Genomic DNA, 23,175 nt, shown 5'->3' on the forward strand with positions numbered 1-23,175 from the left:
GTCATCCTTCCCCGTGCTTCATGGATTTGTTGTTTTAGTTTTCTTCTTTCCCGTTTTCATATGTGCGTGTCTTTTCCGGCTTTAGATTCTGTTCCGTGGTTGTAACTGATGCAATGAAAAGCTCTAACCCCGGCGCTGGGTGGATGTTTGTGGCCGGGATCGTGGCAGGGATGCGTAGAAGGAGGGAGGGAGGGAGGGACTGTGCAGGTTTTGTAAGCAGTTATCTAGTTTCATGATGGAAATAAAGAACTATTCACCGTAGCGGTGTGTGCCAGCCCCTCTTGTCCCGGGGCTGAGGGAGGCTCCTGTGGAGGGCCGGGGTGTAGCACAGAGGAGAGGAGGCTCCGACAGAGCAGGCAGGGGCTGAGGGGGAGCTGGGAGGAGCTGTGGGTGCTGCCGGCTCTGGGACGGGGACAGGGGACCCCCTCTTCCCTCCCGTCCCCCAGGGACAAACCACCACCACAGCCTCCGGCTTGAGCCGTGCTACGCCCTCGTTTATTTTTCCAGCTTGCCTGGAGATGTCAGGCGGCATCCGGCTGGAGACAGGAGCTGCGCAGGAGGAAGAGGAGGAGGAGGAGAGTTAATTAGAGCTGGGACGAAGGGGCGGTTCGGGAGCGGAGGGCCGCTCACCCAGGGCCTTCGGCCTCAGCCTCTCTGCAGCTTGGGGACCTTCGGGAAGACGACGCGTCCCTGGGAGGTGACCGTGCTCGCAGCTTCAGCTCTCCTCCTGTCCCCCAGAGCCCGACGCGCGCCTGGGGAGGGGCGGGGGGTTGGCGTGGAAAGCCGGGGCAGGCGGAGGTTCCCCCCGCGACCTGGGCTGCCGAGGAGGCAAGCGGGAGCCGGTGGCACCCCGACTTACGTGAGGGCACTCCCAGCTGGCAGGAGGGCCGGCAGGGCTCGGGCTGTGCCAGGTGGCACACAGAAGCGCTGCATGAGATGTACACCTGGAAGCCACGGGTGGGCCGGTGGCCGATGGGGCTGGGGGCCGTGGAGAAGGCGCTCCGAGCCCCAAGGAAACCCCCCCTCGGCTGAGCACCCCGTGCACCGTGAGCAGCCCCGGGGGGGGTGCTCAGGAAGGGTGCTGGGGTGGGTTTGGGGGTGTCGGGAGCGGGGCTTGCCAACACTTGGGGGGTTCAGGGGCGCTCTGAAGCCCGTGACCAGCCCCTGGGGCGATGCTGCAGGGCGTGCCTGCCTCCCTCACCTCTCCCTCCAGCACCGCCATGGCGGGGGGCTCCACGAAGGTGAAGGTGGAGACGACGAAGCGCTGGTAGTGGCTCGGGAAGGGCAGCTCCGGCGAGGCCGGTCCCACGGGCACGAGCTGCGTCCTGTAGTTGTCCCCTGCGAAGGGGCACCTGGGCGTACGAGAGGGACCCTCGGTTGGTGCGGGCGAGGCCCCCTCTCCATCCTCCTACTCCCCCCCTCCCAATTCTCACCCGTCCACCAGGATGGGCCACTGGGGCTCAGCCGTGGCCTCGGTGCTGGGGGACGCCCAGCAGTGGTGCAGGACCAGCACCAAGTTGGGGTCCGTCTTCTGCAGGAGGCGAACCTCCACGTAGATGGGGTCCCGGAGCACCCTCACCAAGGGGTAGTCGCTGTCGGGGTGGTAGGAGCTGTAGCTCTCGTCTGCGGGAAGAGCGAGAAGCTGAGTGGGGTGGGGGGGCGGCGGAGGGGGGCGGTGGGTGGGCTGCTCACCCGTGGCGATGCGCAGCTGGAGCCCCAGCGGCCCCGGCATGGCCAGGGGAGCGGCCGTGGGGGGCACGGCCACCTCCATGCGCAGCGGCAGGAGGTCGCTGGCGTTGTAGATGCAGCGAGCTTGGAGGCTGCAGGGAGCAGAGGAGATCTAGGTGCCCCCCCCCCGCGCACCCTCCGGCCCCCCACCACGGCATCGGTTCCCCCAGCCCAAGGAGGGGTGGGCACCGCCATAGGGGTCCCCGGTCCCGGCACCAAGCACCGGCAGGAGCAAGGAGGGGGGGGAGCTGGTCCGGGGGGTGCTGCAGGCAGAGCGGGAGCCGGACGGGCTTTGCCGAGGGGGGGTCCCGGCTCTCTGCCGGGCTTCACCCACCCTTCCCTTACATGTAGATGCTGTCCCGCGTGATGGAGCCGCGGGGGGACCCCTGGACATCGATGGTAGAGATGAGCTGGTTCTCATAGATCAGCCGGTCCTCGATCGCCTGGGGTGGGCACGCAGGGTCAGGGTCCCCAGCCGTGCTCTGAGCAGCTGGGGGGGTCTCGGGGAGGGGTGGGGGGGTCACATCCCTACTTGGACGGCGGTGCCACACTGCGTGACGGGGAAGCGGAACATCACGAAGGTCTCCGTCACCCTGACGGGCTCGCAGCCGGCTTGGGTGCTGGCGAGGCGCACGCTGTCCAGGTTGTAGGGCTGGGTGGCGAGGCCCCGCGGCACCACCAGGACGAAGTGCCCGTCCAGCAGGCACTGCACGGTGGCTGCGGCACGAGGTCGTGACTCCATCGGCCTGAGCGACGGGGACCCCCGGCCCTCCTTCTCCGCCCCGGCGGGCGCTGGCCCAGGCGGTCGGTGACGGGGACCCCGCCGAGCATCCTACCCGTGTTGCCGTAATAGCAGGGCGCGACGCGGTCCATGTCATCGTAGCAGCAGCCCGCCTGCAGGCACGCTTCCCGGCCCTGCGGGGCCACGCAGGCCATCCTCCCCACCGCCACCTGGCACTGCTCCCGCGTCAGCTGGGTGCCTGGGGTGGCAGGGGGGGGGGACACGCTGCCCTGAGCGCCCTGCCCTGCCCTCCCGAGCGTCCCCTCGCGGCTGGGATCCGCTGCTCCGGGGACGGGGAGGACCCAGCCCTGGCTGCACCCCTCCCTCCCACCTCGTCGGCTTACCTGCCCCTGCCGAGGGGTAGAAGAGAGCCGTGGATTGCAGCAGGCTGGCCTGGGACTGAAGCCCAGGACGCAGCAAACCCGGCTGGGCTTGGGGCTGCAGTCCTGGGCGCACCAGACCCGGCTGGGGCTGAGCCTGAAGCCCAGGGCGTACCAAACCCGGTCGGGACTGGAGTCCCGGGCGCGCTGGACCCGGTCGGGGATTGCCGGGATGTACCAGCCCGGCTTGGCTTTGCAGAGCCGGGCGCACCAGGCCCGGCTGGGACTGGTGCTGGGAGCCGGGGTGAGGCAGCCCAGCTTGGCTCTGGAGCCCAGGGCGGAGGAGACCACCGTGGGAGTGGGTCTGAAAGCTGGGGCTAACTAAGCCCGGCTGGCGTTGGGGCTGAGCTCCCGGGCGTACAAAGCCTGCTTGAGTCTGAGCGCCAGCGTGCATTAAACCAGACTGGACACCGGGGTGCACCAGCCCAGCCTGGTTTTGGGGCACAAGCCCTGGGCGAAGCCCCGGTTGGGTCTGAGATCCGGGGTGCACCAGCCCAGGCTGGTTTTGGGGCACAAGCCCTGGCCGAAGCCCCAGTTGGGTCTGAGATCCGGGGTGCACCAACCCAGGCTGGTTTTGGGGCACAAGCCCTGGGCGAAGACCCGGTTGGGTCTGAGATCCGGGGTGCACCAGCCCAGGCTGGTTTTGGGGCACAAGCCCTGGCCGAAGAAGACCCGGTTGGGTTTGAGATCCCGGGTGCACCAGCCCAGGCTGGTTTTGGGGCACAAGCCCTGGCCGAAGAAGCCCTGGTTGGGTCTGAGATCCAGGGTGCACCAGCCCAGGCTGGTTTTGGGGCACAAGCCCTGGCCGAAGAAGCCCCGGTTGGGTTTGAGATCCAGGGTGCACAAGCCCAGGCTGGTTTTGGGGCTGAAGCCCCGGGCGGAGAAGCCCCGGCTGGGGCTGAGCCCCGGGGTGCAGCAGCCCAGGCTGGTTTTGGGGCTGCATGCCCGGGCGTATTAAGCCCCGCTGGGGCTGGGTGATGGGGTGAACCATGCCTGGCTGGGGCTGAAGCCCCGGGCGAGCCTGGCCAGGCTGGGGCTGAAGCCCCGGGCGAACCAGGCTGGGCTGGGGTTGGGGCTGCAGCCCGGGGTGCACCAGGACCGGCTGGGTTCGAGCCACGGGGTGAACCTGCTCCGAGTGGGCTTGGGGAGAGACCTGGGGTCCCGGGAGGGTGAGGGCGGACTGGGACACGTGGTGCAGGAGGCCAGGCTGGGACAGGGGGACAAGGACATCAGCCTGGGTCTGGTGGACGCTGTTGCCCCGGCCGGCCCGGTGCTCGATGTGTGTGTTGCCACCCGTGAGGACCTCGTAGTCCCCCGGCTGCGGGCAGGTCATGTTAACTTCGTAGGAGGCAGCCACGGCCCCGCTGAGCAGCATCTCCTCCAGCTGCACCCTCAGGACATAGCGGTCCTCCTGGGACAGGACAGAGGGACAGTCACCCCCAGCCCGCCGGCACCGCAGGGGGGACCGCAGCTGGCACGGGAGCCTCACCTTCACCAGGACGTGGCAGCCCTCGTAGCCGGAGGAGAAGACGATGGCACCATCCGCCCCGGCGTTGAGCCAGTGGAGGCAGATGGAGCAGTTGGCCACGTCAAAGCGGGTGCCGAACTCGTCTGCGGGGACACCGCGGGCACGGGGTGGCGGTGGTGGGGGGGGTGAGGTGGCACAACCGGGTGCTGTGACGCTCCCCGGGGAGGGCGGCACGCGGAAACCCTCCCCGGCGGCACGGCCCCGCACCGAAAACTCATTGAAGCCATTGGGCTCAGCCCATCACGGCACCAGCGCCCCGGGGCACTCGGGTTTCGGGGTAGCCCCAGCGCGATCCGGCACACGCCGGCCCAAGGAGAGCCGGGGAGGGCTCGTGCCCACCTTCCCCCGCACTCACCCATGACTTTGAAGCGGACGGTGCGGCCACGGGTGGGGTACGCCAGCAGCTGCATGCCGTAGTCCCCGCAGTCGTAGCGGTACCGCAGGAGTGAGAAGGCGGCTCCCGGCCCCGGGGGCAGGAGGAGCAGCAGCAGGAGGAAGGAGCAGCTCCGTCCCATGGCGGACGAAGCACGGGGATCTCCGTGGGTTGGCACTGGGGCCACAGATTTATACCCGGCCGGCTGGGACACGGCAAGGGATCAGATGACCGGTGGGGCCGTGCCGGGACGGTGCCTCCTGCCCCGCGGCGGGGGGACGAGCTCTGCCCAGGGCTCCTCGCTCCCCTGCCACCAGCGAACTCGCTGCCCCGGCCCCGTGGTCACCTCCCAAGGCCGTGCCGGCGTGACCGGGGATGAACCGGTCAAAGAACCAGTTTGTCCCACGGTGGGAGAGACTGTCCCTGCGACCGGGGAATGGAGACGGCACCGGCCGGGATGCCCAGCTGGACCAAGCCATCGGGGCGGGAGGAGGGGGCTAGTGTGTGCCCACCTCCCCCCTTGCCACAGGGTTTGCCACGAACCGGTGGGGACAGCGGTGGCATCCGGCTCCCCGATGGACACCCTGCTGCCAGGGCAGCTGTGGGACCGGGAGCCTGCGGCGGGACCGGGCGGCACGGCCCCGGTGAGGTCTGGGGGCCGGGGAATCGGGCAGTTGTCCCCAAATTCCCCCCCCCCGCCCCCCAGGGGCCGCACACCCTGGCTCTGCCCCACCGGCAGTGCCACGGGGGAACCGAAAGTGCTTCACTTTGTCCCACCCACGGCAGCGAGGAGTTGGGAGAACTTGTTCCTACGAATGGGGAATCGAGACTGCTGCCCTGAGCACGGCGCGGGGCCAGGGGTCCCCAGGCCACCCCTTGGCTCAGCCGTCACCTCCCTCTGCTTTGGGGTGCTCCCCGGCACCCCGCGCTCGTGCCTGGCTGGGTGCCGCCCTCGCCCCAGAGCCAGGGTGGTCACGGTCCCACCAGCCGTGCCGGGCACCCAAGCCCTGGGGATGCTCGGCCCCCGCAGGAAGGTGAACGGGGAGCCGCTGCGGTCAAGCGACGGGCAAGCGCACAACGAAAAGCCGGAGCCGAGTTGCCCCGGCACCCCGGGCGGGGACGAAGAAGGACCTTGGTCCCCTCGGGTGGCTGCTGAGCGCAGCGTTTTGTGGGTTCCCTTCGCTTCCCTCTCCAGAAGTTTCCCTTCTGGGTCTTATCTTTATTGCAGATTAAACGGAGTCACCCCCACCCACCCCACCCCACCCCACCTCGCCGGTGTGGGTCACCTCCCGCACCCTGCCCCGGCACGTACCGGGCGGGAACGTGCCCAGCTCCCTGTTTGCCATCCTTCATCCCAGCCCCGGTGCCAGCCTCAGCGTTTTGGGGGTTTAAAACCCTCCTGCCTCGTGGCAGCCGCTGTCCTCGGCATTCCCAGGGGAAAAACCCACCCCCAGCTCCCTCCGGCTCGCGGCACCGAACCCGGGCTCACGGTGGAAGGGTGCGTGGAGCCGGGGGCGCGGCCGTAGCCCCCCCTAAAACGTTAACCGCCTCGTTAAAGAGCGGTATCGGCTACGGCGACAGCCCCACAACCCCCTGAGCCGCGGCTGTGCCTATATACGTACCTATACGCACGTGGGGGTCCTCCGGCGTGCCGATGCCGGGAGCCGGTGCCCCCACCCCGCGAGCGCAGGCAGGAGCAGGCAGCGGCAGCTGGCAGAGAACTTTATTGAGCGGGACGACGAGCCCAGGGGCAACCCCGGCCCCTTGCCACCGACTCCCCGTCGCCGTCACAGCTTCATGGTGGCGGCGGGGCCCAGGTGGAGCTCCAGGAACTGGACGATCTCCTGCCAGGAATGCTCCTGAGCCCTGGCGTGGGCTTGGGCTTCACCGCCCCACACCACCGGCCGGGGGGTGCCCCGCATGCTGGAGATGCTGCAGAGGGGCGAGCCGGGGGGCTCGATCAAGTGCCCGGCCCCGGGGTAGGAGAGGAGGCGGCAGCTCTCCGGCGGCATCCGTGCCATGGCCAGCTCGGCGAAGAGCTTGCTGTTGAAGCTGCGGTCGGCCTCCCCCACCACGAAGAGGACCTTCCCCCGGACCTTCTCAGCCGGGATGGCCGAGGCGCTGTATGCGGGGTCCCGGGGGTCGGCGAAGATGGCCGAGTTGTCAAAGGCCCCCATCTCTGTGAAGATCACGCGCTCGGCGTAGTAGGGGATGGGGGGGATGCGGAGGTCCTTGTAGACCAGCGGGTTGCCGTGGAGGAAAGCCGTGCCGTTGATCCACACCGTGGCCACCACCTGCGGGAGGAAGGTGGCCATGGCCAGGGCCACCTCTGCTCCTTTGGAGACGCCGACGACGCCCAGGCCGGGACCTCGTACCTGCAGCGGGGGGAAACGGAGCCAGCTGGCAGCACCGCTCGCCGGGACGTCACCGGGATGTCCCCAGTCACGAGGGCAACCCGCTCGCTGGGACATCGCTGGTCACCAGGGCATCCTTCTCATCGGGATGTCCCCGGTCCCCAGGACATCCCCAGATCACCAGGACATCCCGCTCACCGGGACGTCCCCAGCCCCCAGGACATCTTGCTTATCAGGATGTCCCCGGTCAACAGGACATCCCGCTCACCGGGATGTCCCCAGTCCCCAGGACGTCCCTGCTCACCAGGACGTCCCCGCTGGCAGGGGCCACCCGCCACGCTGCAGGGCTCACCTTGGGGTGCCGGAGAAGCAGCTCGGCCGCCTCCTCGAAATACTCCAGGTCGAGCTGGGCCAGGGTGCGGGGCAGGTCGTCGTAGGCGAAGAAGGCCAGCGCCAGCACCGCGAAGCCCCGGCTGGCCAGCAGCCCCGCGCGAAACTCAATGAGGCCACCCGCACCCCCAAACAGGTCGATCACCCCCGGGAAGGGTCCCGGTCCTGCGGGCAGCCAAAGAGACCGTCGCTGCCGGGGGCAGAGGAGCCGGCGGTGCCACCCCACGTCCCCGCGTCCCCCGCGCCCCGTTGCTCACCGGGCGGCAAGAAGAGAGCCCCGCGGACCCTGCCCTCCCGGATGGGCGCCCGCTGCACGCCGGGACCCACGTACCACCGCTCGGCCTCGCAGGAGGCCAGCGGCTGGTCCTGGGGCCCGGTGACCAGGCGGACGCCATCGAAGACCTCCAGGCGGACGAGGAAGGGGCTGCCGGCCACGTCCCGCTTGACCAGGCGACGGAAGAGGGTGTCGGGCTGCAGGAACCAGAAGAGCCCCATGGGCCAGACGCCGGCGTAGCTGCCGCCCAGGGCGGCATGGCGCCCGGGGTCCACCTCGCCCGCCCCGTCGGCGCGGAAGAAGGCGCGCGCCTGGAAGCGTTCGCCGTGCTCGTCCGTCAGCGATGCCCGCAGGGTGACGAGCTGGGAGGGGGACAGCCCCCGCACGTGCACCTGCACCGGCCGGTCAGACAGCGAGGACTGCGGTGTCACCGTCACCTCCACCATGGCGCGTCTGGGGACGGAGACGAGCGTCGCCCCTGAGCATCCCACTCGGGCCCCACGGTCGCCCTGCCCGCGGGGGGGGGCTGCTCGGTGGCCCACCGCGGGCTGGCAGCTCGGGGACTGTCCCCAGGGACCCTAACGATCGCACGATGGGGTCTGCAGCCCAGTCCCGCTGCCCCCTCCTTCCCTGGTCCCTGTCCCCCCCCCCCTTCCCCGGCACTTCCCACCCTCCAAACCCCCCTCCAGCACCCCCCAAACCAGCCCGGCAGCAGGGACACCCCTTTTTCTTCTGTCCCCCAGCCCCGGCGTCCCCAGCACCCACCGTTCCCTCTCCCCATCCTCCTCCTCTGCGCCCCGGGGCCGGACCAGGGGAGGGGGTCGGGGGGGGGGGGGGGCAGGAGCTACGGACCCCCAGTCCCCTGCAGACCCCGGTTCCCCTCCCCGCGGCATGGCGGCCAGGCAGGCCGCGGCAGCAGGCAGGGAGCCCGGCGAGGTGCTGGCCCCAGCCCAACCCTGGGAGGAGACGCCAAGTTCACCCACCGACACCCTGCCAGCCACGCAGCCCCCCCCCGCTCCCCTCCGAAGCCCTGGTTGCCTGCGAGGTCTGAAGCCACGGGGATGGGCTCCGAGCCCTCTTACCCAGCAGGGACCAGGGCTGGGCTGGTGCTGTGCCTCTGGGGAGGGAGGCAGGGCTCTTCTATTCCCTCAGCAATCATTAACCCAGCAAGCGGCGAGGGCAGAGCCCTCCTGCCCCATGACCCGGGCCAGGCTGGCAGCCGCCCCACAGCTCCGCCGCACCCCATAGCTCCGGCCAGGCCCCCCACGCCTTGCCTGCGGCACCCCTCAACGGGGGCTGCCCTGGGCGTGGGTGGGAACCCGCTCCCCCCCCCCCCCCCAATTCCTACTCAGTGGGGGCAACGGGGAGCTCTGCCCCCCTCTTTGGGGTCCCCCGAGCCCCTGTGATGCCCCCAGTTTGTGATTAACCCGCCCCCGTGCTTCGCTTTGCCTTGGGGGGCACAGGGCCAGCTCCCCCCCACGGCCACTGCTCATGCCGGGGCCACAAGCTCGTCCGTGTCGTGTGTGTCCCCCCCCCCCAAAGCTGCCACCCCAGGGCTCCCCACCGCGAGCAAGGGCTCGTCCTCCCTGCAGCCTCGCGTTTGCCCACCCAGTGACACCCTTGGCCCCCCCCCGCTCCCTCCAGCGGGCTGAAGACACAGCCCTCACCGGGAATGCAGAAAGGGGAGTTTATAAAGCAAGAAAAACCAGGAAGGTGAAGAGATCTGGGGGGGTTTCCCACCCCAAGCCCCTTCCTTCCAGCCCCCCCTCCCCCTGAACCCACCCCGCCGCGGTGCTGCCCCCCAGCACCCCCAGAGAAGGGTGACGGGAGGCTGTGCCGCACCGCGCGCTCCCCTCCCCTCTCCGCAGCGCAGCAGAGATGTGCCCCCTCCCTTCGCGACAGGCTCCAGGGCTCATTCCCGGGGGTGGGGGGCGAGACCCCTTTTTGAGGAAGGGGAGCCTCAGGGGGGCAAGGGACCACGGCACTCCGCAATCCCGGGAAGGCTGAGGGAGATCTGCCTCCGCCGAGGGAAGGCCCCGAGCTGGAGCCACCAGCCCCCCCAGGCCGTTAGAGGTGAGTTTGGGTCAGTTCCTATTCATTTTTATAAAGAAAAAGCAGGTTTGGGCAGTGAAGCAGTTCTCCTTTCAGCCCCCGGCTGTCGGCAACACCCTGACTTCACAGGGCAGGGGCGATGGTGCTGCATAACCCACCCCAGCTCTGTCCTGCTGTCTGTCCAACACCGAGGGCCTGGGCAGCGACCCCTGCCCGCCGAGCCGAAGAAGGACCCCTGGAGAGGAGCAGGACCCACAGAAACCCCGGCTGCCCGGGCTGGGCGCAGCGATGCCCCCTCTCCCGTCTCAATCCGTGGCTGCTTTGCGCCGCACGGGTGTCTTCTGGAGCAGGGCCAGCGTGTCCCGCTTCTCCACCCGCCGCAGCTGCTTCTTCTTCGCTCGCTTGAGCTTCAGCGGGTTCCGGATCTGGGGGGGTGTGGAAAGAGGGGGCTTTCAGGCACAGAGACAGCACCGGGGGGAAGCCAGGCGAGAGGGGCACGGCAGGGGTCCCACCTCCCACCCCTGCAGCACGGCTGGCACAGCCCCAGGGAGAGCCGGGCCCCTCCGCACGGAGCTGCGGGATGGGATCTCCTTCCTCCCGCTGCCAAAGCGGCGGACGTAGCAACGGTCAAAGTCTGTACGCGAAGCCATGCGGCTCCTGATCAGATTTATCCTAAAATTCCGCCCTGGGAACATGTCCCAAGTTGCCCCAGCTCTTGTGTCGGAGGGGACAGGCGATAACCCCATCCTCGCCACCACCGCGGGGCCATGCAGGTCTTCACCATACCCACCCCGAGCTCCTGGGTCTCTTCCAGACAGAAAAGCCCCGAATTCCCCACGCAAAAGCCCAGTGTGCTTGGATCCCCATCGACGCCGTTTCCCTTGCTCTATTGCCCTGTGTGCCAGCGGTCCCCAGGGTGACCCCCTCCCTGGTAGTCTCAAGCTTGACAGAGAAGCCACCACCCCACCCCGCAGGACACCGGCTGCCCGCTCGGCAGAGGAGACACCCCCCTGCTGCGGCTGGGTTTGGTGGGATCTCCCCCATCCTCCCAGTGCTGCTCACAGCATCCTTCAAAGGAGGAGCCACGGAGAAGAACTGGAGCAAACTGGAGCCCAGTGCCCGGGGTCTGGAGGCCAGGGGCTCTGCCAGGCCACCGCGGTGTCCCCAGCCACGACTCACCACTTGGACGATCTCCGCCTTCCGTTCGTTCTCCAGGCGTCGCTTCAGGTTCTCCTCCCGCCGCCGCTTCTTCTCCTGTGGAAGCGGCACCAAAACGTTCCCTGCGGGTCCCTCCCTCCGGGCTTAAACCCAAACCAGCATCGACCGCGGCTGATGCAGACGCCGGGCAGGGAGCTGCGTGGCTACAGAAGCACGAGCGACGCTTGCCCAAGCATGAAATCTGCTGCACAAAGCCAAGCCAGCAGCGCTTTTCCCCCCCTCACACGAGGCTTGAACTGACTGAGCGAGTTTATTCCAAGTCAGTGACTTGCAGCACGTGACCGTCGCAGCCCGGATTTGGCAGGACGACAGGGAATTCACCGTCCCGACCGTCCCCAAGAAGGGTTTGTGCTTGCTGCGAGGCAGGCACCCCGCAGGGCTCTGCCACAATAACGCCACGGCCCTGAAGCCCGGGATGCGGGCAGAGACGTGGGGTCGTATATGGCGAGAGGCGGAAAGTCTCCGGTCACGGCCTGACTCTGCAACGCGGCCCTGAGGTCTCCTCAGCAGCTCTGGCCGAGGGCTGGGACGCCAGAGCCCCCAGCTGCCCAGCAAACCTGCCCCACACGGTCGCCGCCCCACGGAGACAGCAGGCACGGAGGGGCTGGGCGATGCTGCCTGCGGGGTCCCGAGCCCAAGGCCTAGCTCCCGAGCCCCGTTACCTCTCGCTCTCTCTGCTTCCCCTCCTGCAGCTGCCGTGCCAGGTCCTGGACGAGCTTCCTCTCCTGCCTCTCCTTCATCTTCCGCGCCCAGGAGGTGCGAAGGGCCTTGTCCTGGATCATGTGTGAGAACCTGAGCAGGCAGACGGGCCGTGTCAGCAGCTGGGGGAGGCAGAGCTGAGCTCCCCATGGCTCGCAGAAACCCTACGCAGCCTTGCTCCCTCTGGGCCCTCTCCAGAAACTCCTCGGGCCAGAACTCTGCGAAACTCCCCCAGCTCAGAGCCCCCCACAGCAGCCTCGGCCCCTGGACATCCCCTCCAAACCTTCCTCCCAGCTCAGAACTCCCCCAAAACAGCCGTGTCCTCCCTAAAGTCTCCGGAGTCCCCCCACAAACCACCCCCGTGGGCCCATCAGAGCAGCCCTGCCCGCCCCACGGCCCTCCCGGCTCAACCCACCCCTCAAACGGCCCCGTCCCCCCAGAGCCTCCCCCCAAAGCACCCGCAGAGCCTCTCCCCAGCTCAAGAATCCCCAAACAGCCCTGCCTCCACAAGAAGCCCCCCAAAACGCCCTCCCCCGACCCTGGAGGACCCCGTCCCCAGAGGCCTGACCCTTCCCGCCGCGCCCACCTCTTCTTGCCGGGGTCCTTCCACACCCGCCCCGACTTGGGCCTGCCCCGCGGGATCGCCGCCGCCGCCGCTTCCTTTCGCTTCTTGGCGGCTTTCCGACGCCGCCGGGCCGGGGCGGGGGCGGGGGCGGGGGCGGGGGCCGGGGCCGGGGCCGGGGCCGGGGCCGCCCCGCTGGGCTCCTCAGGGCCCGGGGCCGGGGTCGGGGCCGCCCCGCGCTCCCCCTCCATTCTCCACGCGGCCCCTTCCCCGACGGCGCCGTGCGATGGCGTCAGAGAGGCGCCGCGCCGCGGCCACTGCCGCCGCGCGCATGCTCAGAGCGGAAGAGCGGCGACGCCGAGCGCCCCTCCCGACCGCCATTTTAGTGTCGGGCAGCAGTTCCCCCCGGGCGGGGGCCGCCATGTTTGTGCCGGGCAGAGGCGCACCGGTGCCCATCATCCCGTCGTGGCGGCGGCCCGTCCTCGGTGCCTTCCACCCCCCCACACTCCCACCCGGTGCGAGGGCCCGGCGGGGCCCCCTCCCGCTCCCTGAGCGAGCCGCAGAGAGACATGTGGCCTCGGCTGGGGGGTGAGGCCTTTAATGGGGGCCAAACCCACAGAGGGGAGCAGGCTCCTTCCCGGGCTCAGGCCCAGGCCCAGGGCCGGGGTGAGGGCGCGGAGGGGTCTCGGGCTCCACCGTCAGGCACCAGGGAGGCTCCCCCCGGGCTCCGGCACCTCGGCTGCAGCAGGGCTGAGGCGTGCAGTGGTTTTAAACAGGACGGCTGTGGGCTTGGCCATGGCTACAGCACCTGGGAGAGAAAAAGGGGGGAAATCCCGCTTTTGGGGTCATGCAGAGAGACACCACCCCCCCCGTGGGCCACCGGCCCAGGGCGGCCCCTCAGAGGAAAGAAGGGGGTGGGCGATGCCGCCCTGCTCCCGCTGAAACAGCGGAGCTGGTGCCCCAAATCCTCCCAGGGCTCTGGGCTGCGACGGGGCCCCACGAGGGGCCTGGCCCCGGCCCCCCTCACCATGCGCGTGTAGTTGTGCTGCTTGACGGCATAGTAGCCGAAGGCCAGGGCCGCCACCGCCGTGCAGAACTCCAGGAGGCAGAAGATGACGAACATGGAATCCAGCCCGTTGCTCAGCATCTGCGAGGAGGAGAGTGGAAGGGTCCTGCGGGTCCCGCTTGCTGGCAGTGCCCCTCGTCCCCTCCCCCTGCGCGGCTATCGCCCCTGTTTGCTTGTCCTGCGCAGCGGCGGGAGGCTCAGCTCCGCCGCCCGAGCGGGAGCGGGAGGCTCTACCTTGCTCTCAGCGTTGAAGCACCACTCGGGTTTCAGCCGGAATGGCAAGTTGTTCTCGCAGCTGGGGATGTCGCGATTGATGGCCGTGGTGTGGACGAGAGTGGCCACCAGCGTGCTCAGGATGACCCCCACGTTGACGACGCAGCAGGTCTTCACCTGTATGGGTCACCTCGCGTCAGCCATCGGCAACTCCGTCCCTTCTCTTCCTGCCAGGAGCTGTGCGGGTGACAGCATGACGCCCACCCAGCCAGGGACGCCCGTAAGGTGCCGCAGAGCCGAGGGAGAGGCCGCTTGGGGCTTTCTGTTTGACATATCTGAGCAGGGGCACCTCCACGCTGGATTATTCCACTCAGCTCAAATATACTCCTGGAGAAGCCACCCTCCGTGACACCTTTTCTCCCCGTCACCCAAGACTTGCTCCGGCGGGCCCCAAGCGTCTTGTGGAGGCCCTGAAGGGTTGCCCACCCTCTGGTCGACGGGGAGGGAGCTGGGCACCTCCCAAGGGTGAGATGGGCTTTAGGTGCCTCCCTGTACACCCTGCGGCATGAATCCAGGCTGCGGCGGGGTCCCACCGGCCGCTGAGAGGGGCACAAGTCGCAGAAACAATGGGGGAATGCTTTATCCCTCCCAGCCTGGCTGCGGGGGACCCCCTTACCAGCAAGATGTTATCTCGTTTTTCACTTTCCACCAGCAGAGAGCCCGAGACCAGGAGCTGCTCAGAAAACAGAGGAAGGAGGGTGTCAGCAGCAAGGCACCCCTCCCCGTCACCCATCCCGCACGTCCCGGCACCCCTCCGGCTGCGAATCGGTGTTCAGGGCTGCACGCGCACCCCCTCCATCCCCAGAGGGGCCGGCCAGAAGATGTGGGTGTAAGAGGAGACCCTGGTGACGAGGGGATCTGGCCCCGCATCCACTGAGATCCCCCTGTCCTCGTCGGACGGCAAGGAGGCGAAGGCCTGGCATGTCCTTGCTTACCAGGAGCCCGAGCCAGAAGAGGACCCCGCTGGCCACAGGGAGGGAAGGGGCCCTGTACTCTGACGCCGTCAGGATGATGCCGAAGCAGACGTGGATGATCCCGGTGAAGATGTGGATGGTCTGGGGAAGGACGGGGGTGAGGGATTCCCCCGATCACCCTTGGCCCAAAGCGCTGCCCGTCTGCCAGCACCGGCAGAGGATGGATATCGCCGTCGCTGTTAGCCGTGTCCCACCCCAACCCCACCCTCACACCGCGTCCGGGCTGCGCCCCGCGGTGCCGAGAAGGGACTCGGGACGGCTGGCTGCGCTGGCGCTCGGCACAGCGGCGTGAGGCAGCAAAGGGAGCCGGTCCCAAACGTCATCTCTGCCCCAGCCAAGGAGAACCTCGAGCAGGGCAGTCCCTGGGGATAACTCGGTCCCCGCTTTGCCCCCGAGGTGCCCCGTGCCCCCGGGACGCCGCGGTCTCACCCCCAGCGCCTTGGGCTGAGCCCTTCTGAAGCCTCTGACTTGAAATGACGACGCAGCGGGCGCGGGCGGCCAGGAGCCGGAGACCAGCTGGGCCACGCGGGGGTCTGTGGCCGGGATGACCTCCGTGATAATCCTCACGCCCCCGGTGTCAGTCACCGAGGTGGCTGCCATCGCCTGTGGGCAGAGCGGAGCCGGGGCAGGCGAGGAAGCTGAAGGACCAGGCCAGCTCCCGCCCGGCCCAGGGACCAGCACATGGGACGTGTCCGCATGAGCGGTGACACAAGAAGCACTGACCTCCTCTTACAAGGATGTCCCACACCCCGTCCTGCACCCCACACCTCGTGCCCCCACCCAGGTACCTCCTTCAGCCTGGGCTCGCCCTCCTCTTCCTCCCCACGGCCGCTGTTAGCGGTCCCTTCGCTGTCCGAACCTCCCTGGGAGGTGGTGGTCGGGCAGGGACGCGGTCCGGCCGCCCTTTGCTCCCTGCGGGAAGTTTGTTCATGGAAATCTCGTCGGTCCCTTCTTGCTCAACGAGGCGGCTTTGCCAAGGGAGGGGAGAGAGGCTGGCAAAAACCCCGCGCGCGCCCGCCTGCACGCGCGAGGCGGAGGGAGAGGGAGGCAGGGAGAGGGGCTCTGCCAGCCCGAGGCGGGCAGCCCCTCCAAGGGCTTCGCTGCAGCCCGGGGAAGGGGCTGGACGCTTGTCCCTTGGGATGCTCCGAGGAGGAGACCCCCCTCCCGCCCAGTCTTGGGCGAGTCCTCTCCGTCCCCAGTTGCGGACGCTTTGCTCGGGCATCGTCTCCGCAATTAGCCATGTGCCGGGGGCCTGCCGAGGTGATCGGAGATCCATTTGGCTGCCCTCGTTAGGGCCACTACGAGACAGCCAGCCCTGGCGGTTTCCCTTATAGGGGAAAAAAAAAAGGAGCGAAACAGGACATGGCACAGACATTATAAACCCCGTTAGTCTGTAAAGGTCCCAAGGAAGCTCTTTTATTGCCTTTTCATTTTCTTTGGGGTTCTCCTGCCTTCACGAGCGCCTCGACCCTGGCCGCGCCGAGGACAGCCCACCTGCAGGAGCGAGCCGGGGGGCCGGCAGCACGGCCTGCGGTGCCGGACGGCTCCGGCACGGGCCCGGCGGGAGCCGAAGGGAAAGGAGGTGCGGTTTTTTTTCCAATAGGAAATGAGAGCTCAGCCTGGGAACGGAGCCACCGCACATGGCGAAGAGCTCCCGAGGGGCGAGCTCGGAGGCCCCTTCCTCCCTCCGCCGGCCACCGGTCTGCAGGTCTGCCAGAAAACAGCTATTTCCTTTGCGGCCGCCATCCCCATCTGCTCGCCAGGAGGGCCGGGGACCCCCACACCGGCCTGCGAAGACCCCCCAGGTTTCCTGGACATTCGACGGGTGTGGGGTAGGATGCTGTGGGGTAGGATGCTGGGTGCTGGTCCCGTTCCCGCTCATCCTCATCCTCCCCCGTGCTCAGTAAAGTCCCCGGCGCTGGGTGCTGCGGCGAGCTGGGGCTCTGGGACCGCGCAAAGGGACAAAGCCCCTCGTTCCCGGGGGGCTGCTGTGCAGGAGAAGGGGACAAGGGACAAGCGGGACGAGGTTTGACTCGACCCCGCTTGGGCTTTTTCCTCCCTCGGAGGCTGCGAGCGTCTGACCGCTGCCCGAGGCTTTACCCGAGCTATTTCTCGGTGGAACGGGAATATTTAGGCACAGGGTTCTGGCGTCTCCGAGCTCGGCCGCCGGCAGCTAGGGCTGGCTTCACGCCGCGTTGGCAGCCGCAGGCGTCGCCAGCGTTAGGGGCCCCGACACCCCCGCGTCTGCCCAAGCCCCTCACCGCAGACCCAGGGAGGGCCAGGACCCTCCACAGCCCGGTTCCAGCTGAGGATTTTAGGAGCAGGTGGAGCGACTTTTGGAAGAAGTGCTTTTTCCTTTCCTTTGGCCCTAGAGGGAGCTGAGACGCCTGGTTTGGAGGCACACCATTTCCACTACTCGGCAGAGGTTTTCCAGCTCTGGGGCCAGCAGCGGGGCGCGATCCCCAGCGAGGGGTGAGCGGCAGAAGCCCCCCATCCCGGGGGGAAACCAGGGGATCGGTGGTACCAAACCTGGGCACGGGTCACGGAAAGCGGCCGCGTCTCGGCGTCTCGCGGCAGAGCGGAGGGACCGGCGGCACGGCCGCGTCCTCGCCTCTCGAGTTCGCAGAGACACTGGAGCGAAGCTGTCTGGCCACGTATCCCTGCAGACCCTGTGTTTCTCCAGGGGCTTTTCCGAAGGCTTTTCTCCGCATCCCTGCTGCGTGGGCTGGAAACCGGGCGACTGACCAGTGGCTAACTGGTACAATGGCTACGAGCCTGGGAGCAGGATGGTGCCACGGAGGAGGGAGCAGGATGCCAGGCAAGCCTCAGCAGCCGAGCTGGGGCTGCAGGCTCTCGGCTCTCCCCTGGCCCGTTTTGGGTCCCTACAGCCAGACCATTCCCCGAGCTCCTTGTCCGTTGGCTAACGAGAGGGAGCACCGTCAGTCTGTGCCCTCCCCACGCTCCCACGCGCTGGGGAATGGGAGGATTTTTGGCACAGCAGCGGGAGTTGTTTAGTGGTAAACCCAGAGCACGGCTGAGCGCTGGCCCCAGAAGATTTGCCCGTAGCCAGGCGGGGGGGGGGGGACGGGACACGACGACTCCCACCAAACCGGCCGAAATCGGGTCTCAGAAAAGAGGTGGTAGGACAGGCGCGGGCAGCGAGCGACTCGCATCTTCACCCCGGTGCCTGCCTGGTCCCAGCGCTGCTTCTGGGCGGGCAGCGGGAGGAGAGGGCAGGGGGCTCGCCAGGCACCGCAGCCCACCTCCGTCCCCCATCCCGTGGCGGAAAACATCAGGCGGAGAAAAACCCGCTGCTGACAGCGCCGGGCGCTCGCAGCCCCTGCGTGCTGGGGAGGAGCTGCCGGTGGTGTTCCTCCATCCCATCCCACCGACGGCGTTCCTCCATCCCGCAGCCCCGGCGGGGGGGAGCGAGCGCTTGGCCTTGTAAAGGGCTGCAACTGGCGGCACGGCTTTCCAGGAAAAACACGGAGATGGACGAGATTCAACCCCGCCTGTTCATCGCACTCCCGATGCCTGTTAGCCTTTAATTTCTGCTGGTGACTCGTCAGCCCGTCTCTCCGGAGGGAGGGCTGCTCTCGACGCGCCGATGCTAACGAGTCCCGCGCTGGCTGGGATCTTGGTCCAGCCCCGGCGGCACCCAAGGGGTGAGGAACGCTTTAGCACCCGTGGAAATGCTGGGATCCCCTCTTTAGCCTTTATACAGGCAGGGTGTCCTCCAGCAGAGGCGACGGCTTGTGTTCCCAGCCGAAACCGCCTGCTACGGTGGATTTCCTCCCAAATCCGCCTTTTCAGATTCCTAAAGCATTCCTGAAGTTTCAGCCTTTCAGCCAGAAACAGCCGTGACTGCCCTCGGCCCAGCAGCCGGGCTTGGGGAAGAGGCTGAGCAAAACCCCTTCCCGAGCGAGGTATCCGTGGAGAAAGCGCTCTTCCCTTTCTAAATAAAGCCAGATCCAGCTGGGGATGGCAGGAGCCCAAGGTAGGATGTTACGATTTATTTTGGAAACAGATGCCAGAGGAGGTGAAGCTTTTAAGCGTCTGGCCGAGCAGATGCGGGGAAGTGGCAAGCCCGGTCGGTGGAGCCTTCCAGCCCTTTATTTGCAGGAATTTCTGGCTTTGCTGATATATACAACGCGTTCCTTGGATTTTTTTATTTTTTTTTTTTAGCTCGAGTTTTGCTCTCCCGACAGCTGGAAACCTTTTCTTCGCTGCTTATTCTTCCTTTTTAAATCTCCAGGAGCCGCTCACGCACGGGCTGAGCGCTGGTGCCGGGCGAGACGTCTGCCCCACGAGCGTGGCTTTCGGCACGGCTGGAGGAGTGCAAACGCGCCTGGTCTGGCGGCCGGGGACCCCCACGTCGATGGCTTCAGGGCAACGGCCCGCTGTCCCTTAGGATGTCACGGGACGGGTGGGGAAAGCCTGGCTGGGTGCTCAGGCTCGGGGGGGTTCAGCGAGACCCCCCCCCAGCATCCCCTCCCACCAGCGCAGGACGAGTTTACGAGCCTGGTGGAACTAAAAAGTCCTTGTCCAACCCAAAAAGCTTTGCTTTTTTCCAAGGAAAATAGATTGCGATGGAGAAATGCTTTTCACAGAAAGTTGCTGCTTCCTGTGAAAAACTTTATATCCCCATAAAAATACCAAAAGTCAACATTTTGCTTTGCCTCCAAATGTTTCTGGTTCTCACAGGGCTGTTACAATACTGGTTCCAGAATGAGAAAGCCACATTTTCTGGGACAGGTTTCAGGTTTTGGTTTTTTTTTTTTTTTTTTAAAAAAAAAAGCAGCTGGCTTTTATCTGTGCCGTGTTCCCCGGGAGGCATCGCAGTCCCTGGGCGGTGATGATGCCAACCCGTATATTTTCACTGCAGACAAACGCGCTGGTTTGTTATCCCGGTCGCGTGGTCTGTGTTGTCCCCGCTCTGTGTCCCAAAAACCCACGGAGAGACCTCCTCCGAGGGTGTTCAACACCGAGGTATCCGTCCCGGCTTAGGAAGTGTGGAGCCAGGAGCAGGCAGAGGCAGGCGGGGAGGCTGGGGAAGCATCGCTGCCTGCTGGGGTGGTCCTCACCCTTTTTGTGGCACGGGGCTGATGGGGGTGGCTGCTCCCGCGCCGGTGGGAATGGCCGTGGTGGGACCTTTCTGGCACCTTGGAGAATTCACCCGCCCCAAGGAGACGCAACAGGGAGGGAACATTGCGAGAAGGGAGCTCGAACCCCAACCGGAGACGATCTTTGGGAGCGGGGACCGCGCCGCGGAAAAACCCCTCGAACGAGGGGCTGCCGCACACGTGGGCGCACGCAGAGCCAGCGTCCGTGCCGGCTGCCGGTGAAACCCGCCCCGAACCAACCTGAAAGGCTTTTGGGCAGGAGTGCAGCAAGTGGGGTTCGCGCTGGCGTTTGGGGCGCAGCGGCATCGCTCCTAAAGCCCGTCCCAGATGCGTCCGTCGTCGCCTTCCTGCTACCGTTCCAGCCTTTGATGGGTTCGCTCCCAGTAAAGCTCCCGATGCTGCAGAAAAGCTCCAGCGCGTCTCCGAGGCTTCACCGACACGTCGCGGGGTTTCAGCAGGGCTGGGAAGCTCTGCCCCGAGAAGGTCCCTGCCCCGAGAAGGTCCCTGCCCCGTCAGAGGAGACACGGGAGCGATGCCGTGGGCAGGGCACCTCCGTCCCCACCTCAGCCTCACGCGGCGGCTGAGCTGGATGGAAACGGGGACCGTGGCCTCCTCTGCCCGCTGTCCTGCTGCGGGCATCGGCTACGGCATCCTCCGGGGCTTCCCGTTAATGTCCGAGGCTGATTAACGCCAGCCGGTAACTGCGTGTGAGCCCTCCTGCCAGCCATCCCCAGGGCTCGGCCCAAACCGGGGCTCCCGGGGGTCTTACCAGGCACCAGCAAATCCCCCAAAGCCCCTGGGACGCACCCCCCCCACCACCCCCCCATTTAGCCCATCGTGGGACCGAGGTGGTGGTAGGGTTGCCTGGGGCTGGTGACGTGCCCCGGGCACGTGTCCGGAGCCCCTTCCCACCCCGACCCTCTCCCGAGGCACAGAGCCCACGGATGGGGCAGAGCTGCGTCCTCCATCCGCCCGCGGCTTTACCGGAGATGCCGCCGTAAGGCGAAGGGACACACGGGGTCCCGCCGGGCATCCCCCCCGGTTCACTCAGGATGCGGCCAGGAGCCCACGAGACGAACGCGGGGTCTCCCCGGCTCCGCGTGAGCTCCCCACGGCGTCCACGGAAGGGGACGGGGCGGCAGGGCCGGCGTCTCGTCTCCGCTGCTGCCCGGCCAGGCTCCCTCCGTGCCGGTCCGGCGTGGCGTGAAGGAGCATAGCCCTCGCCGGGGGAGCCGACGGGGCTACGGGCAGATGCGTGGGGTGGCTGCCGAGGGCGTAGGGCATAGGAAAGGGAGCCCGCAAAGCAGAAAGGTCAGCCCCATCCGTGGTCACGCAGCCCTGGCGCGTCCCCCTCCTCGCTCATCACCACCAGGAGCCGGGGGCTGGGAGCCGCGTGGGGACACGCGTGGGGACTTCATCGTCTCGGGGTCGTTGCAGACGCTGCTGCTGACGTGTCCCAGCCTCGCACCGCGTCCCACCCTGCCTGACGCTGGCTCGCGGCCGTCCCCGTCGCCCTCACGCACAGGAGGAGGCAGCCGGGCGCTACTCGCGGGCTGCGGCGGGTGGCCAGGTACCCCCGGCCGCAGAGCAGGGCAGCGATGGCGAGCTCCAGGAGGCTGGCGAACGGCGGCATGCCTGAGAGCCCGTTGCTGCCCGGCCGCAGACGACACAGCCCCACGGAGCACCACGAAGCGCTGGCAGCAGCCCCGCGCCGGTGCCCCGGCAGAACCGGCTCTGGCACCATCACCGCCTCGGGCCATGGCGAGCTCTGGCTTCACCGGGAGCCCGCTCTGGCCCTGGCGACGGCGCGGTGCCGGAGCGGCATTCCCGCTCCACGTCCCAAGGGGAACCGCCACCCCAGCCGTGCTGACCCCCGCCTGCGGCCACCGACCCCCGGCCGGGGGGGGGGGGGGCTCTGCCGAGCGTCCCCCAGCCCTGGAGCCGTCTCTCGCCGGCGCGCTGCTACAGCCCTCCAAACGCCAAGGAAAAAGAAGAAAATCACAGCGGGGGCTGGCATCCCGCTGTCAACCGCGAGAAACACGCGTGCCTTTTGCCAGCCATTCCTCTTCTCCCCGTTATCGAAGGAAGACGTAAAGGAAAACCATTGCTTGCTTCCTTCCCACCAGCCCCCCATGATTTCTGGCCAGGCCAGGGGGCTGCGCAGAGCCGCTGGCGGGGGCAGACCCAACACAGCCCCCCCCCCCGGCAACCCCACGGTGGCGGTGCGGGGAGAAGGGTCGTGCTTGGGCTTCACCCGCGATAAGATCTCGGCCATCGTCCTTGTCCCTTGGAGAGCCCCTCCAAAGCCCCCCAGAGCACCCAGCCGCGGGGCTTCCCTCTGGGGGTTCCCTGTGGGGCTGGAGACGGGCGGTGGGACCCTTGGGGCCGGCGCTGCAGCCGGTGGCACCGAGGCTGCCCGGGGACAAGGACCCTGGGGACGAGAGCGGGCGGCCTGGGGACCCCGGCGGGATGGGGCAGGGCTCGGAGCCCTCCCCAGCGGCACACAGCTCTCTGCCGGGGCAACGTCGCTCCTGGGCACCCAGTGGCAGCCGGACCTGGAGGAAAAGGCACCTGGAGGTGGCATTTCCTAACGTGGGGTGGCTCGGTGGGACCTGCGCTCCGAGGAGCTGCCGTGAGGCAGGGCAGGGGGCAGGCAGCGGCTCCGCGGCTCCGAGCCCAGCGGGGATGGGGATCCCCTCGTGCCGTCCCCCCCTCCTTCACTTCCCTCCTCTTCCTCTGTTACCTATTTCTCTCCCCTCCTTTTCCGTCCGGGGGCTGCAGGCGACCTGCGTGCCGTCAGCCTGGGATGTGGGGAGGGGACGCGGCTCCGAGGGCACGGAGAGACCCTTCCCCTTGCCGCCCGTCGCCACCACCTCCTTGAACTGGAGGAGGGCTGGGCCCCCCCCCCCCCCCAAACTCTTCCCCCAGCCCTCGTGGGGGTCTGGCAGGCACAGCGAGCCCCCCGCTCTGCGGGCAGTCCCGCAGCCATCGCGTATACCCGTGTGTCACATCCAGGGGACAAGGGTCCTCTGGCAGCGGGGTGCCGAAAATCAGCCCCCTGCCCCTGTGAGCGCTCATGCCCGGGGACATTTTGGCACTCGGAGGAGCCGGGGCGCCAGCAGCCAGCACCACTGCACCCCAGGGAAACCCGGGGAGCAGAGACCTCTCCCCCTACCACGCGGATTCCCCGTTTCTTCTCTGCCACCATGGAGCTGGAGGGGATGAACTGTTGGGAGAGGAGGAGGAGGGTGTGAAGAAGCAGGCGTTGCCCCAAAAGCGAGGGGACACCGCCAGCTCGGGGAGGGCCGGGGGAACCCCTTACCAGGAATCCTCCCTAGATGAAGCAGCAGGACCTGGCGGGCAGCAGGAGGAGACGGCGGAGGAGGATGGAGGAGACGAG

The 23,175-nt window shown here is 67.6% G+C and overlaps 4 protein-coding genes across 4 annotated transcripts; all 4 read right to left on the reverse strand.

The window, feature by feature from the left end:
- Positions 1-645: 645 nt before the first annotated feature.
- ZP1 (zona pellucida glycoprotein 1) lies at positions 646-4,932 on the reverse strand. The gene is made up of 12 exons (XM_075501831.1): positions 4,773-4,932; positions 4,379-4,500; positions 3,878-4,300; positions 2,854-3,781; positions 2,565-2,708; positions 2,261-2,445; positions 2,074-2,171; positions 1,693-1,820; positions 1,434-1,623; positions 1,202-1,352; positions 860-944; positions 646-752 (listed from the first exon to the last, which is right to left on the reverse strand). Exons 1-12 carry the CDS (start codon positions 4,930-4,932, stop codon positions 646-648), a joined length of 2,721 nt encoding a protein of 906 aa, XP_075357946.1.
- A 1,582-nt stretch (positions 4,933-6,514) lies between these two features.
- On the reverse strand, positions 6,515-8,762 carry LOC142410003 (acyl-coenzyme A amino acid N-acyltransferase 1-like). The gene is made up of 4 exons (XM_075501857.1): positions 8,574-8,762; positions 7,792-8,261; positions 7,497-7,699; positions 6,515-7,165 (listed from the first exon to the last, which is right to left on the reverse strand). Exons 1-4 carry the CDS (start codon positions 8,699-8,701, stop codon positions 6,578-6,580), a joined length of 1,389 nt encoding a protein of 462 aa, XP_075357972.1. The 5' UTR covers positions 8,702-8,762; the 3' UTR covers positions 6,515-6,577.
- A 1,130-nt stretch (positions 8,763-9,892) lies between these two features.
- On the reverse strand, positions 9,893-12,643 carry CCDC86 (coiled-coil domain containing 86). Its single transcript, XM_075501893.1, has 4 exons — positions 12,364-12,643; positions 11,741-11,870; positions 11,040-11,114; positions 9,893-10,285 (listed from the first exon to the last, which is right to left on the reverse strand). The coding sequence occupies exons 1-4, from the start codon at positions 12,588-12,590 to the stop codon at positions 10,166-10,168; spliced, it is 552 nt and encodes a 183-aa protein (XP_075358008.1). The 5' UTR covers positions 12,591-12,643; the 3' UTR covers positions 9,893-10,165.
- A 495-nt stretch (positions 12,644-13,138) lies between these two features.
- Positions 13,139-15,252, reverse strand: LOC142409834 (membrane-spanning 4-domains subfamily A member 15-like). Its single transcript, XM_075501590.1, has 6 exons — positions 15,082-15,252; positions 14,614-14,733; positions 14,295-14,351; positions 13,640-13,795; positions 13,367-13,486; positions 13,139-13,147 (listed from the first exon to the last, which is right to left on the reverse strand). The coding sequence occupies exons 1-6, from the start codon at positions 15,250-15,252 to the stop codon at positions 13,139-13,141; spliced, it is 633 nt and encodes a 210-aa protein (XP_075357705.1).
- Positions 15,253-23,175: the final 7,923 nt, after the last annotated feature.

The sequence above is a fragment of the Mycteria americana genome, chromosome 5 (genome assembly GCF_035582795.1).
Source record: "Mycteria americana isolate JAX WOST 10 ecotype Jacksonville Zoo and Gardens chromosome 5, USCA_MyAme_1.0, whole genome shotgun sequence".
NCBI lineage: Eukaryota > Metazoa > Chordata > Aves > Ciconiiformes > Ciconiidae > Mycteria > Mycteria americana.

Excerpts from the sequence above, each read along its gene's own strand:
- ZP1 (XM_075501831.1), bottom strand. The coding sequence starts at position 4,932 with ATGGGACGGAGCTGCTCCTTCCTCCTGCTGCTGCTCCTCCTGCCCCCG. Across the intron at positions 2,446-2,564 it reads CTGCTATTACGGCAACACGG|CCACCGTGCAGTGCCTGCTG; the intron begins GTAGGATGCTCG and ends CTCGTGCCGCAG. Across the intron at positions 1,353-1,433 it reads TGGCCCATCCTGGTGGACGG|GTGCCCCTTCGCAGGGGACA; the intron begins GTGAGAATTGGG and ends TCGTACGCCCAG.
- LOC142410003 (XM_075501857.1), bottom strand. The coding sequence starts at position 8,701 with ATGCCGCGGGGAGGGGAACCGGGGTCTGCAGGGGACTGGGGGTCCGTA. Across the intron at positions 8,262-8,573 it reads GAGGATGGGGAGAGGGAACG|ACGCGCCATGGTGGAGGTGA; the intron begins GTGGGTGCTGGG and ends CTCCGTCCCCAG. Across the intron at positions 7,166-7,496 it reads TGCTTCTCCGGCACCCCAAG|GTACGAGGTCCCGGCCTGGG; the intron begins GTGAGCCCTGCA and ends CCCCCGCTGCAG.
- CCDC86 (XM_075501893.1), bottom strand. The coding sequence starts at position 12,590 with ATGGAGGGGGAGCGCGGGGCGGCCCCGACCCCGGCCCCGGGCCCTGAG. Across the intron at positions 11,871-12,363 it reads AAGGACCCCGGCAAGAAGAG|GTTCTCACACATGATCCAGG; the intron begins GTGGGCGCGGCG and ends CTGCCTGCTCAG. Across the intron at positions 10,286-11,039 it reads AGGCGGAGATCGTCCAAGTG|ATCCGGAACCCGCTGAAGCT; the intron begins GTGAGTCGTGGC and ends ACACCCCCCCAG.
- LOC142409834 (XM_075501590.1), bottom strand. The coding sequence starts at position 15,252 with ATGGCAGCCACCTCGGTGACTGACACCGGGGGCGTGAGGATTATCACG. Across the intron at positions 14,734-15,081 it reads CTCAGCCCAAGGCGCTGGGG|ACCATCCACATCTTCACCGG; the intron begins GTGAGACCGCGG and ends GTCCTTCCCCAG. Across the intron at positions 13,796-14,294 it reads AACGAGATAACATCTTGCTG|GTGAAGACCTGCTGCGTCGT; the intron begins GTAAGGGGGTCC and ends TGACCCATACAG.